Genomic DNA, 12,861 nt, shown 5'->3' on the forward strand with positions numbered 1-12,861 from the left:
TTCCTCCAAAAATCAGTGCAGAACATGGAAATAAGGTCTGAAGATTCCATCTTGCTGATATTTTAATAAATGTACAGCATTGTATATAAGCATCATTTAATAAAAAATTCGGAGTGGAGGAGATTCTTTCTCTTGTCCTGAAACACCACACCTCAGTGTAAATTATTGGAAGAGAATGGTAACCATGGAAACACTACCCTGAGACGCCAAAGCCTAGTTTTCTCTGCCTCAAGATCCAACAGGTCCCCTCCCCTCTGAGGCCTTAAGGCCAGCAGCTGTTAACTGGCCCCACCTGAATTGTTAGAGTGTATGACGGCACTAGCAGGGTCTGTTCGAGATGAGGTAAGTGACAGAAGTCAACTATGTAATCTATATGACTGCCCAACCCTCCACACATCTGTATGGATACAAATTAAGAATGGCTACTACCTGTGTTCTCATATGGCTTTCTGAAAATAGAGAAATAGCATCGGGCACACACACGCACACACACACACACACACACACACACATAGTCTTTCTTTCTTATTACACAAAGGCCATCTGAAGCAGGAGGAAAAAGAGCCCATCTATATTTAACTCTAAGAGTTTGACAGGATTGTGAAGAGGCAGTAATGAAATTCTCCATCTGGAGATTAAAACACCTCCACATCTCAGTCTCACAGTTCCCGAACAGATCACTGAAGTGCAACCTAAAATAACACCATCTATTACCATTCAAAAACTGCTAACCTTAACATGGAGGATTTACATAATCTCCCACCTCCAGTCGCAAACTTGTACTTGTGCAGATTCCTCCTGCTTGAGGTCATGGTTAAACACGGACTAGTGTGCACTAAATGTAACATAACAAAAGAATCACCGGCAGGCTATCAACTTCGATCCAGGCACCACAAACTCGTTGGGTTTTTAAAGGAGCCATATTGTATAGTAGCATATTATATTTCCCCCTGAAGTCCACTTATATCGTTAATTTAGGTTCCATGCACCAAAAACTGTTGTAATTTAGTTTTATATGACCATTTCCTCCTCATTTCAGTCCTTTACAATTAAAAGTGCTATATTTTGGAATTCTACACATAAATTACCGTATTGGCCTGAATATAAGACGACCCTGATTATAAGACGACCCCCCCTTTTTCCAGATGTACCTTTTGGAAAAAGGCTTTTTAAAAACCAAATCTTGTTTTTTCTCAGTAAAACACATTTTGTCTTTAATTATTTTCATATTGCATATTTTTCCTATTTTAATTTTTGTTTTGAAAGTATGGTAAAAACTGGTAAAATGTACCAACAATCACATTAAAAAAAATATACACTTTTTCGCGATCTTTACAACACGCATTACATTATGTATTTCATGGCACACTCGTTTTATGCGTATTTGGCGCCACCTAGTGTTGTGGGTGTATTATTGACATGTCAAAGTCTAGACCCTGAATATAAGACGACCGTGTTTTTTCAGATGTATTTCCAAGAAAAAAATATCGTCTTATATTCGGGACAATACGGTACTGCCCTACTACCTTATTGATACCAATGAAATTGGTACGTCTTGAGCAATCATGCCTGTCTCTGTGACTGCCAGTGGCTCTGTAAACAGCAATACGAGTCAAGGTGGGGCGGCCCAAGCTTTTTGGCCAGAAAACTAACCTGTGATCTATTTTGTGTGCTGGGGTTGTTGATATCTTTTGATATGACATCTTTTGGTAGGACATCTGTGGAGGGCTCTGCATAAAGGGTGTGTGGTAAATAGCAGCAAAATGGTGGAAGCTAGCAAAATAGCAGCACCTTTAAACAATTTTTTTTTTTTTGCTTCTGTATATATAAGATTTCTATATGCAAATGACCTCTGTTATTATTGGCCAACCTGCTCTTTGCATGTGAAATGAGACCTAATTCACAGTGCCACTCATCAGGGTGGGCCAAACTGCTTAATGCTGAATAAGTGTTAGCATGCTAATATGCTAATGGTTGTGGTGGTGTCATAACCATTTATGATTTCTGAACAACCGACTGCAGTTTCAGTAAATACTACAGGTGGGAGATTTGCATTGTTTAGAGTACAAAGCCTATTTAGAGTAATGTTGTGGTGTAAAATAAATAAACAAAATAAAACTACAGCCACTACAGCTGTTTTCAAAATGTTGTAACTTTAGTAATATGCTACCTTTTCTAACAAGTAGCAATGTAGGTTAAGTCACATTATTTTGCACACAAAGCCTTGCAACCGAGGAAGTAAGGCAATAATCAAATGCTCTCTAGTAGAACAAATTTCATGGGAAAATGTAACTATTTTACAAAATGTTAATTTTGTATGAATTCATAGAATATGATTTGTATTATTTTTAGAAAAAAATTGAAGGTCCACCCCAACATCAACCTCTAAACCTAACCGTCGCTTGAGTGTAAGCAGATCATAAAACACAAGAAAACATTTAAAAAATCTAAATATTTTACATTTTTAAACCTTTTAAAAATCTAAAGAACCTTTTGTGGAATGGACAATAAGTTTCATGGACAATAAGGTTTTTCATGGAACCATAGATGCCAATAAAGAACCTTTAGTTTTAAGAGTGTACTCTTTTATGAATACTGTGAATTTGGACAGAATATTCATTTCACATACTGTTTTTCACCTACTACACAGTAGGGAAGTAGACGCATTCATATGCGAGGTTAGTTTCACACTAAGGAAAGAGAAGAAAACAATCTGAACCACGAAGAAGAAATAGATTTTGAAGGCCGAGGATATTGCGGTTATCATCCTCAGATGCTTGAGATGCTTTTTTTTTCTTTGTTAGGTGTAAGAACGCCTCTCTAGAAGGACTCAGTCCAGCATCTCTTTTCTCTTCCTGTCCTACAGTCCAACAGGAGCTGCCTCCCGGTGTTTTTCAGCCCTCCCTCATGCTGCAGGCTAGCTTGTTTTGGCTGCAGCTGCTGAGAGGCAGACTAAATAATAGAAGAAAACAATCTGAACCACGAAGAAGAAATAGATTTTGAAGGCCGAGGATATTGCGGTTATCATCCTCTCAGATGCTTGAGATGCTTTTTTTTTCTTTGTTAGGTAGGAGAACGCCTCTCTAGAAGGACTCAGTCCAGCATCTCTTTTCTCTTCCTGTCCTACAGTCCAACAGGAGCTGCCTCCCGGTGTTTTTCAGCCCTCCCTCATGCTGCAGGCTAGCTTGTTTTGGCTGCAGCTGCTGAGAGGCAGACTAAATAATGTGATAACGCGCCGCTCCACAGTTGTGCCTTGTGCTGCCAAGACCCGCCACTGCTCTGGACATGTAAATCACTACAACCGCACAACACCTGCAAATCAAGGCTAAGTTGTCGAGATACAAAACAAAACAAAAAAGACGGCGCCTTTGTGTGCATGTTTTCCTATTTTTTATCAGTGAAAGATAGCGGCTGCTGTGTTGGAGCAGACATAAATAAGAGCTGAGTATAAAAGGGAGGGCATAGTGCCTACGGGGCCCGTCAATCATCGTAGGATTCACAGCGCACATGTTATGTGAATGGCCCCTCGGTGACTCCTATTCGAGCCCTAACTTAAATGACTTTCCTCTTACGACAACGCTTTCTCTGAAAAGAGAAAAAGAGACGCCCGTGCTTCTCGCTGGGCCACAGTGTTATGTTTACGTTAGTGGTTAAACTCGTGAAATGTTATGTCATTTACTGGATGACTGGTAAAAATGTGGTTTTCAAGACTTTTAATCTCCTGAAAGAATGAAAAGCAGTTTAAGCATTTCCTTCAGAGTGACATGTGTCCTAATCCACACTTGTCCTATGAAAGAGTGTGCATTGTTCTTCCATACGTCATTTGAGGCAGAACAACATGCTTCTTTGTACAGAGCTTATCCTAATGCTAACCGCTTAAACGTTGACAACACAATCAAGCTTCTCCAGAACACTTTCTTGTCGTCGAGAAGAGGATCAAAATCAGCACTCATAACCTCTAATACATCGCCCTTCTATCCCTAGGTTGAACAGCTCGTGCAAACCGCCAATCATGCCCTTCTCCATGACAACCGCTCTCTGGGTAAACATTAACGTAATGATGGGGCTTGTAGCAGTGGGGCTGTATGAATGGGGACTGACAGGTACGCCAGTTCATGTGTGAAGATGCACAAAGCTAATTATGGAACTAAAAATATCGCTAATGACAAAGCAAATCTACCATGCGCAAATGTGTCAGAGTGGCTGCTGTTTTGCTGCAGTCAAACAACATGTTCGCATATTCACTTGTTGATCAACACATTCTAATTCTATGGAGAAAACAGTGGACTTTAAAGCGACATGTGAAAAAAGCTGCGAATTAAATGAGTAAACAAAGTTAGTGCCAAACACCGTAATATAAATGTGCAAGTCGTGGAGAAGCATAACAAAAAAGCTAAACTATCTTTAGCGACACATTTGCTTGGTACATTACGAGATGCATAAAACTGTGAAAATCCTTGGTGTGGTCAAAGTCAGTTCACGTTTTTAAGCTTTCGGAAAGGAGTTGCGATTAGCTCAGTGTGGGAATGTTCTAGATTAGATGCACACATACACTCACTAATCACACCTTCTTCTTATCTACTCCCCAAAAGGGTGACATCACTGTCTGAGAGAGAAATGTGGTGCACAAACACTGTCTGAGAATGCTCACTCCCTTCCCATCCTAAACACTTGCCTTTGGAAGTGTGTGTGCGGGCGCCTTGGGGAGTGAGTGAGTGAGCGAGCGACTGGCAGAGAAAGATGGCATTCTGTCTGTCTGACATCTGCTGTTTTTAGAATCATCAAGCTGTGAATTTGTTTAGAAATGGCACGGTTGATCTACTCAAATATTCATCGGAAGCTTCAAAGTTTTGATTCTTCATGTAGATAACTTTTCCTGTATTTACACTGCCCTGCTGAAAAACAGATTAACAGATTAAGGTGGTCAAGATGGTTTTAGGAATAATACTGAATGAAAAACAAAAGCTTAAAAGTACTTTGACAATTTACACTTTAGGTCTATTAAACGTTAATAACAGGTATCCGGATCAGTTCAGAGTTTATGCTGACAGTCAAACATCTGGCTACACAAAACTAATCTAGACCATCTTGGACCAGCTAATGACCAGCTTGCAATATGTCCATGAAGTGCCAATGTGACACATCTACAGGTAAAAACTTCAAATAAACACAATATAAACTGAATTTAATAAGCGTCAAATCCTCATTAAGGCATGCCGCATTTAATAAATCTTATCACACAATACAGAGGATAAAAGTGAAATTAAAAGATTAAAGATTCATAGAGACCGTTTCCAGCAGCCCAGCATTATATAAATCAAATTAAAGGGATAGTTCACCACAAAATGAATATTCTGTCATTATCTATTCACCCTCATGTCGTTCCAATCCCGTATGACTTAAAAAAAAATTAAAGAATATCCTGGCCACTCATTATATTAAAGCATAATGAAAGTAAATGAGGACTTGGGCTGTTGCACTCCAAAATTATGGTTATTATGACTTGTGGACTATATTCGAACATTTCTGAAGTCATACAATAGCTTTGCCAGAAGAAACAGGCCAGAGAAATCTAATTATTCACTAAAAATGCTCTCTATAGGCACATTCATGAGAACAGTAACGGTGTCCAATTTGTGAACGAATCATTCTTTTGAGTTGGATTTTTTTAATACAGTAAGTCATTTAATCCAGTTCACAAGAAACTTTATTCATTTGAATGATTTGTTCATGAATTGGACTTCAATTGGTTTTCAAGTTTAACTTAGAGATTCAATGATCCTTCACTTAAAAGGTCACTGGAGGGGAATATTATCAGTGAATTACAATACTATACAACACTTTTAAAATATTATATACAATTACAATACTATACAATACTATTACAATATTATATACAATACTATACTATACTATTACAGTACTATACTGTCCCGATCTAGAAGTGCTTTTCATCAACTGTAAGCCATTCTACTCACTTCGGGAGTTTTCCTCATTCATCCTCGTAAGTGTCTACATTCTTCAGCAAGCATGTGTGAATGCAGCGCTGCAACCGCTGGCTAATCAGATCACAGACACAGAACAACAACAGCCAGACTATGTTATAATCATTCTAGGTGACTTTAATAAAGAAAATCTCTCTCGTGAACTGCCAAAATACAGACAGCACATTACATGTCCTGAAGCTGCTGCCAACGATCTGGACTAGCTCATAGACACTGTAACATCGTACATAACTTTCTGTGAGGATATGTGCATCCCTACCAGGACACATTTAACTAAAAACAACGACAAACCGTGGTTCACTGCAAAACTCAGACAGCTCCGTCAGGCCAAAGAAGATGCTTACAGGAATGGGGACAGAGTCCTGTAAAAACAGGCTGAAAAAGGAGTTCAGAGTGGCTAAGAGAAACTACTCCGAAAAGCTGAGAATCCAGTTTTCAGCCAGTAACCCTGCTTTAGTGTGGATAGGACTGAAAAACATCAACTACAAGACACCATCCCCCAGAACCATGTTGAATCAACAACTGGCTGTCGATTTGAAAGAGTTCTCTTGCAGGTTTGAAAAACCCTGTCTCACACCCCACACCCATTATGACCCTCTCTCCGTGGACACCCCCCCGCACTCCAGATCAGTGAAGATGATGTGCGTCAGGTCTTCCGGAAACAGAAGACAAGAAAAGCACCAGGCCCAGGCGGTGTTACACTAGCCTGTCTGAAATCCTGTGCTGACCAGCTGGCCCTTCTTCACACAAATTTTTAACAGATCACTGGAGCTGTGCAAAGTCCCTTCCTGCTTCAAACGCTCCACCAACATTCCCATCCCAAAGAAACACAAAATTACAGGACTAAATGATTACAGACCTGTTGTTTTAACGTCTGTGGTCATGAAGTCATTTGAAAGACTGGTGCTGGTCCACCTGAATGACATCACTAAAGTCTTCTTAACGAGCAAACAGGTCTGTGGATGATGCAGTCGACATGGGACTGCATTATATCCTACAACATCTGGACAAACCAGGGACTTACGTGAGGATCCGGTTTGTGGACTTCAGCTCGGCCTTCAACACTATCATCCCAAACCTCCTCCAGTCCAAATAAACCTAGCTCTCTGTGCCCAGCTAGTAAGGCTGGGAAAATTCTCATCCAGCACCCGTATGATCAGCACTGGCGCCCCCCAGGGATGTGCTCTCTCCCCACTGCTCTTCACCCTCCAATGACTGCACTACAAAGGACCCCACTGTCAAGCTCCTCAAGTTTGCAGACGACACCACACTTATTGGCCTCATACAGGATGGTGACGGGTCTGCTTACAGACAGGAGGTTAAAGAGCTGGCTGTCTGGTGCAGTCACAACAACCTGGAGCTGAACATGCTCAAAACAGTGGAGATGATAGTGGACTTCAGGAGAAACCCCCCTGCACTCCCCGCACTCACCATCATGAACAGCACTGTAGCAACAGTGGAGTCATTCATATTCCTGGGCACCACCATCTCACAGGACCTGAAGTGGGAGTTCCACATAGACTCCATTGTCAAAAAGGTCCAGCAGAGGCTGTACTTCCTTCTCCAACTGAGGAAGTTCAACCAGCCACAAGAGCTGCTGATACAGTTCTACTCTGCAGTCATTGAATCTGTCCTCTGCACTTCTATAACTGTCTGGTTCAGCTCAGCTACCAAAACTTACCTCAGAAGGCTACAACGGATAGAACGGACTGTTGAGTGAATCACTGGTACAACCCTCCCCACGCTCCAAGAGTAAAGGGTAAAAGAGTAAAAGGGCTGGCAAAATCATTCTGGACCCCCCACACCCAGGCCATTTCCTCTTTGAAACTGGCTACAGAGCACTGAGTACCAGAACGACCAGGCATAAGAACAGTTTCTTCACTCAGGCAATCCATCTCATGAACAGTTAACTTTACAATAAAAATGTAATACACAACACTATTTATACATTTATTTATTTAACACACTATAGTTCTTATTTACATTTACTTGCATTTGTACATAACACACATGTACACACAAATACCATCTATTGTTTATTTTGTATATTGTGTTTTTCTTCAAAAAACTGTTGTATATTGCTATTTCCTATTACTTATTATATTTTTATTATCTGTCTTGTCACTGTAATTCTATTTGTGCTGTGGAAGCTTCTGTCACCATAACAAATTCCTCTTATGTGTAAACATACCTGGCAATAAAGCTCTTTCTGATTCTGATTCTGGCTACAACTTTGCCCCCCCCCCCAAAAAAGCAAATTCTGTCATAATTTATTCACCCTAATAGGTTGTTCCAAACCTGTATGACTTCCTTATATTTTGAAGAATGTAGGTAACATTTGAGGAGACATTTCATAAAATATATTCCACAGAAGAAAGTCCTACAGGTTTGGAAATCATGTGGGTGACTGAATTAATGACGAAATCATGACAGAATTTTAATTTTTTTGGGCCACATATCCCTTTAAATTCCGGTATGTTCATCACACAATGTTATTGTCTCTATTTATGATACTTTCATGGTGTTTTGCTTTTTTTTTTAAGTTAAAAAGCTTTAGTCTCCACTCACTGCCATTCCAAAAAGATATACTAATAGACTATTAAACATTTTGTCATTTTGTTCTACAGAAGAAAGAAACAGAAGAATTTCAGCATCGGCTGACGTGACCGTTTGTGGTTTTCTCGCATCCGTCTGCAGTGTATTCATCTGTTGCGTCAATTTGTTCATGCCACGACAGTCTCGAGAAGGTCACTCATCTAACGACGTCCGTGTGATATCTTTTGAATATTAATCAGTTTCTGTCCATCCAAGGGGATGAGTTCATTTTCTCTTTTTGTCGCTCCTTCATGTTCTCCCTCACCCCCTCAGCTGTGGAATATGAGATCAGCCTCTACACTGTGCACAGCCACCGGTGGCCAGATGTTCAATTAGCCTGTATTTCTGTTCGGAGCTTTGATGCTCCCCGCACTGCTTTCCCGCCTCAGCGCTTTGTTCTCAAATCAGCCTAAGGCTAATTTCACCGCCCGCTGTGAAGACGACACACAACCTGGCACCTCACACCACACCGCTATTAATGCTAGCTTGTTTATATACATACATGCTTGGAAGGAAGGTGACTTGCTAAATGACAAATATGGAAAAGCGAGTCCTTGGGTCGCACTCGCTTTCCCTTTGTTGGTTCGTCTTTCATCTATTGTGTGCCTTAGGCCTGGCTATAGGTGAAGCAGGAAGGAAATAAACAACTATAGGGGTTTTCATGAGGCCCTTTATTCAAAGCACCACTCTTGAGCCTTTGTGTTTGGATGGAGCCTTGATTCTGTTGTCTTCCTCTCGGTGGTTGTCTATCCACGAATATGGAAAAAGCCCAACGCGCGACATACGGCCTGGTGCTCGCTGATGTTTCCAGCTTTGATTTGGTGCTGATTTCCTGTGACTTTTGTCCACCTGTCGCCTGAAGTCTCTTCATCTGAAAGAGTTCTCCACCACCTGCACACAGCTCTGCCCACAGTGACTATGGGGTTTAAGCTCTCTCTTTCTGTCCCAACTCTCAACGCAGGCTTTATTAGTTAGGGAGCACTGTGTAGTGTGTATGTTTGTGTACGGCTGTGCACAAGAGGCACAACTCAGCTTTCAAAAAGCGATATCACTTTTGAATAACAATGTATTTTTTGTGTGTATATATGTATATATATGATTATTTATTATCATTAATGTCCTATCAGAATAGGCTTGGTGAGATGGAAAAGGATTTATTTTAGGGCTTATTTAAAAAAAACTATTGTTGCTTGTTAGGAAAATCTGACAAGCAATGATTTTGTTATGTATTAATTGTATCATGGGCTATAATAATAATAATAATAATAATAATAATAATAATAAAAAAATATATAATAATAAAAAAGTAGGCCTATACTAATACTAGCAGTATATACATTTAGTTTGAATATATTTTATTAGGCTATAAATATCTGGCTATGTTACAGCTCCCCTTTAAAGCTCTTGTCTTTTTCTCATTTTCCATCTCACCAACCCTTTTCTGCTCACAGGTGATCGGAGTGGATAGTGCGTGCATCCTGCTTTGTTGCATTTTGCTGATTTTTGTAAAATAACTTGTTTTTTTCTCTTCAAATAAAAGAGTGGTTTCAGTTTAATATGCTGCAGGCTCATTTATTGGTAATAAATAATTGATAATAAATAATATTGATGATAAATAATAAAATAATGATTGTTTTTGAAGCTGCGGTTGCTTATTTGAGTTGGCAACAGTGTTTATGTCATATGATAAGTGATATCACACTAGCAGCAAGAGCAATAGGCTATCACACGAATGCTGTTTGTGTCCCAAATAGCACGACTGTAAATGTGATTTTATACAACAGCTCAGTAAATCTTAAAAAAAAGAAGTAAATGTTGTGTTATATTTTAGATAGGCTACAATATTGTCTGTTTTTGCTCGATTTTGCCAACGAAAATATTACCTATAAACAGGGGTGTAAATTTCGTCTAACAGTAGGGGGGGGCAATAAACAAAATTTCTCAAGAGCAATTTTTGAAGGGGACACAAATAATACAGCTAAAATTGTACTTGTAAGGATATGTATACACAGAGGAATGGCTTACTACTATTAGTGTAAAAATTAGACAACTTAAAGCTGTTGTGGTCGCGCCGAGACAGCACCCGTGTCCGTTGTAGACATTACTATCTGTCACAGTGTTGCCAAGTCCGCGGTTTTCCTGTGGCTACTTTATCACTTTTGTTGCGGGCTGTTTTTCATGTCCGCGGGTTGAAGCAACCCCAATAACGTGTATTTTAGCCCCCGGAACGTGATTTTACCGGGGGACCCCCTTGAAACGTGGATAGTTTGGGCTAGTTTTGAGTAGCGATTAGGCGGGTTTTGTTATGAAAACCTGGCAACCTTATATCGTCCGCTCATACGAGTGTCTCTCGCGTTGAGAGGTTCCATTTTCCTTCCACACTTCTCACACACAAACATATACTTAAATTGTAATCCTCTTTTTTTGGTACCACCATTTCTACACAAGCTGTCTTAAAAATAGGTGTGAATTAAACTTGAAGTGTAACACTCTTGTTATTTAGTTTGAAAAGGGCACAGATAAATATATTTTCCAGATTGTGCTTCTATATTTTGAGTGTTTGCTCTCCAAAAAAAAAGAGAGCAAAGAATACGCAACCTAACTTAAAGAATTTAATAATACAGTATAAATAACAACTAAAAAAATATAAAATTGAATAATATTAACTTGAAGATATAAGTACAAAAAGGTATTAAATCTTAAATATGCTAATTTATCATAATATAATTTAACATATCTAAAGCTATTTTCTTAAATGATCAGAAATTTGCTGTTAATGTAGCTCTAACTACAATACTCAGCCAACATTCACTTAAGCCTTGCAGAGACACAGAAAGAGTTATTTGGGGAACAAGAATAAAAAAGCTATGCCCTTTTGGGTTTTTAAACCATTAAATGTAAAATGAATTAAAATTCCAACCAATTAACATTAAAAACACTGCAAATTGATTTTAAAAGAAGATAAACTGATGTAGTAAAAGTGTGCATTTCCTGTCGTGTGTTTTGGGTAATGTTCTGTCTGAGCTAATGGCTAGTCACTATGGCAGCAGCGACAGGGTTCTGCCCACTGACTAGATGACCTTCCCAAAGCACCTACACAAACACTAATTAAGACACACATAATACAGAACCTACCGTTGACGCACTCAAACACATCACAGCACCTCCCAGGTGTTCCATCACCACGGGACACGACCTGTGGGGAAGTCCCCGCTGAGCACTGTGGGAAGGTGCAGAGGCCAGGCAAACACTCACATCTGAGTAAAATAAGGAGAGAAACAGAGAGAGAGAGAGAGAGAGAGAGAGAGAGAGTAAGAGTGATCCTGGTGGGGGGCCTGTCATACCTAATTCATAACAACAAAACACTCTCTTCTGTCACTGTGAAGTTTATTAACTTTCTGTGCTGAAATAATACAATATTAATACTCTGAGACAGTGTTTCCCAACCTTTTTTTAGTCGCAGCACCCTTTGGAAATTTTAACAAATTAGTGGCACCCTACAAAATTAATTTAGTCACAATAGTTGAATTTCTAACTTCGAAATGATACTTTGAAAAGTATAGATATTCGGTACAACAGGGAAGAACTGCAGAATATACTGTCATACAGATATTTTTTATAATTTTACCGGGGGACCCCCTTGAAACGTGGATAGTTTGGGCTAGTTTTGAGTAGCGATTAGGCGGGTTTTGTTATGAAAACCTGGCAACCCTTTCCCTCAAGCAGGTAACATTATTGTTGCTAACATAGCGGACTCATCGAAAAATACATTGGCATCCTCTGTCCTAAAGAGAAAATAATCACTTCATCCGATGTTTAAGTGAATAAAATAGCCTTGACAGCTTTTATTTTACAGTGGGGTAATTTTGTCACAGTAGCACGAGATAGCTTGATTTAAAACTTTCAATTGAATAAAAATGACAAGTAAGCAGTCAGTAATTAAATAACAACAAATAAAGAAATTACTAATGATAGCACAAATAAAAAATAACGATAGGCCTACAAATGAAATAAATAGCTTTTTAGTTTTTCAGGTAGGTCTAACAGTAGGGCTACTAAAGGGGTCATATGATGCTGCTAAAAAGAACATTATTTTGTGTATTTGGTGTAATGAAATGTGTTTATGTGGTTTAAAGTTAAAAAAACATTATTTTCCACATACTGTACATTATTGTTTCTCCTCTATGCCCCGCCTTTTTGAAACGTGTTGATTTTTACAAAGCTCATCGGTCTGAAAAGCGAGGTGTGCTCTGATTGGCCA

General features: G+C 39.2%; 1 protein-coding gene across 1 annotated transcript in view; it reads right to left on the minus strand.

The window, feature by feature from the left end:
- Positions 1 to 12,861, minus strand: part of LOC107730553 (cysteine-rich motor neuron 1 protein-like) — a 58,872-nt gene that overhangs the window by 41,257 nt on the left and 4,754 nt on the right. The window contains 1 exon segment of the mRNA XM_016541406.1: positions 11,736 to 11,857. Within this exon segment, the coding sequence (XP_016396892.1) occupies positions 11,736 to 11,857 (122 nt within the window).

The sequence above is a fragment of the Sinocyclocheilus rhinocerous genome, unplaced genomic scaffold (assembly GCF_001515625.1).
Source record: "Sinocyclocheilus rhinocerous isolate Xijiao unplaced genomic scaffold, SAMN03320098_v1.1 scaffold609, whole genome shotgun sequence".
In the NCBI taxonomy this organism is placed as follows: Eukaryota; Metazoa; Chordata; class Actinopteri; order Cypriniformes; family Cyprinidae; genus Sinocyclocheilus; species Sinocyclocheilus rhinocerous.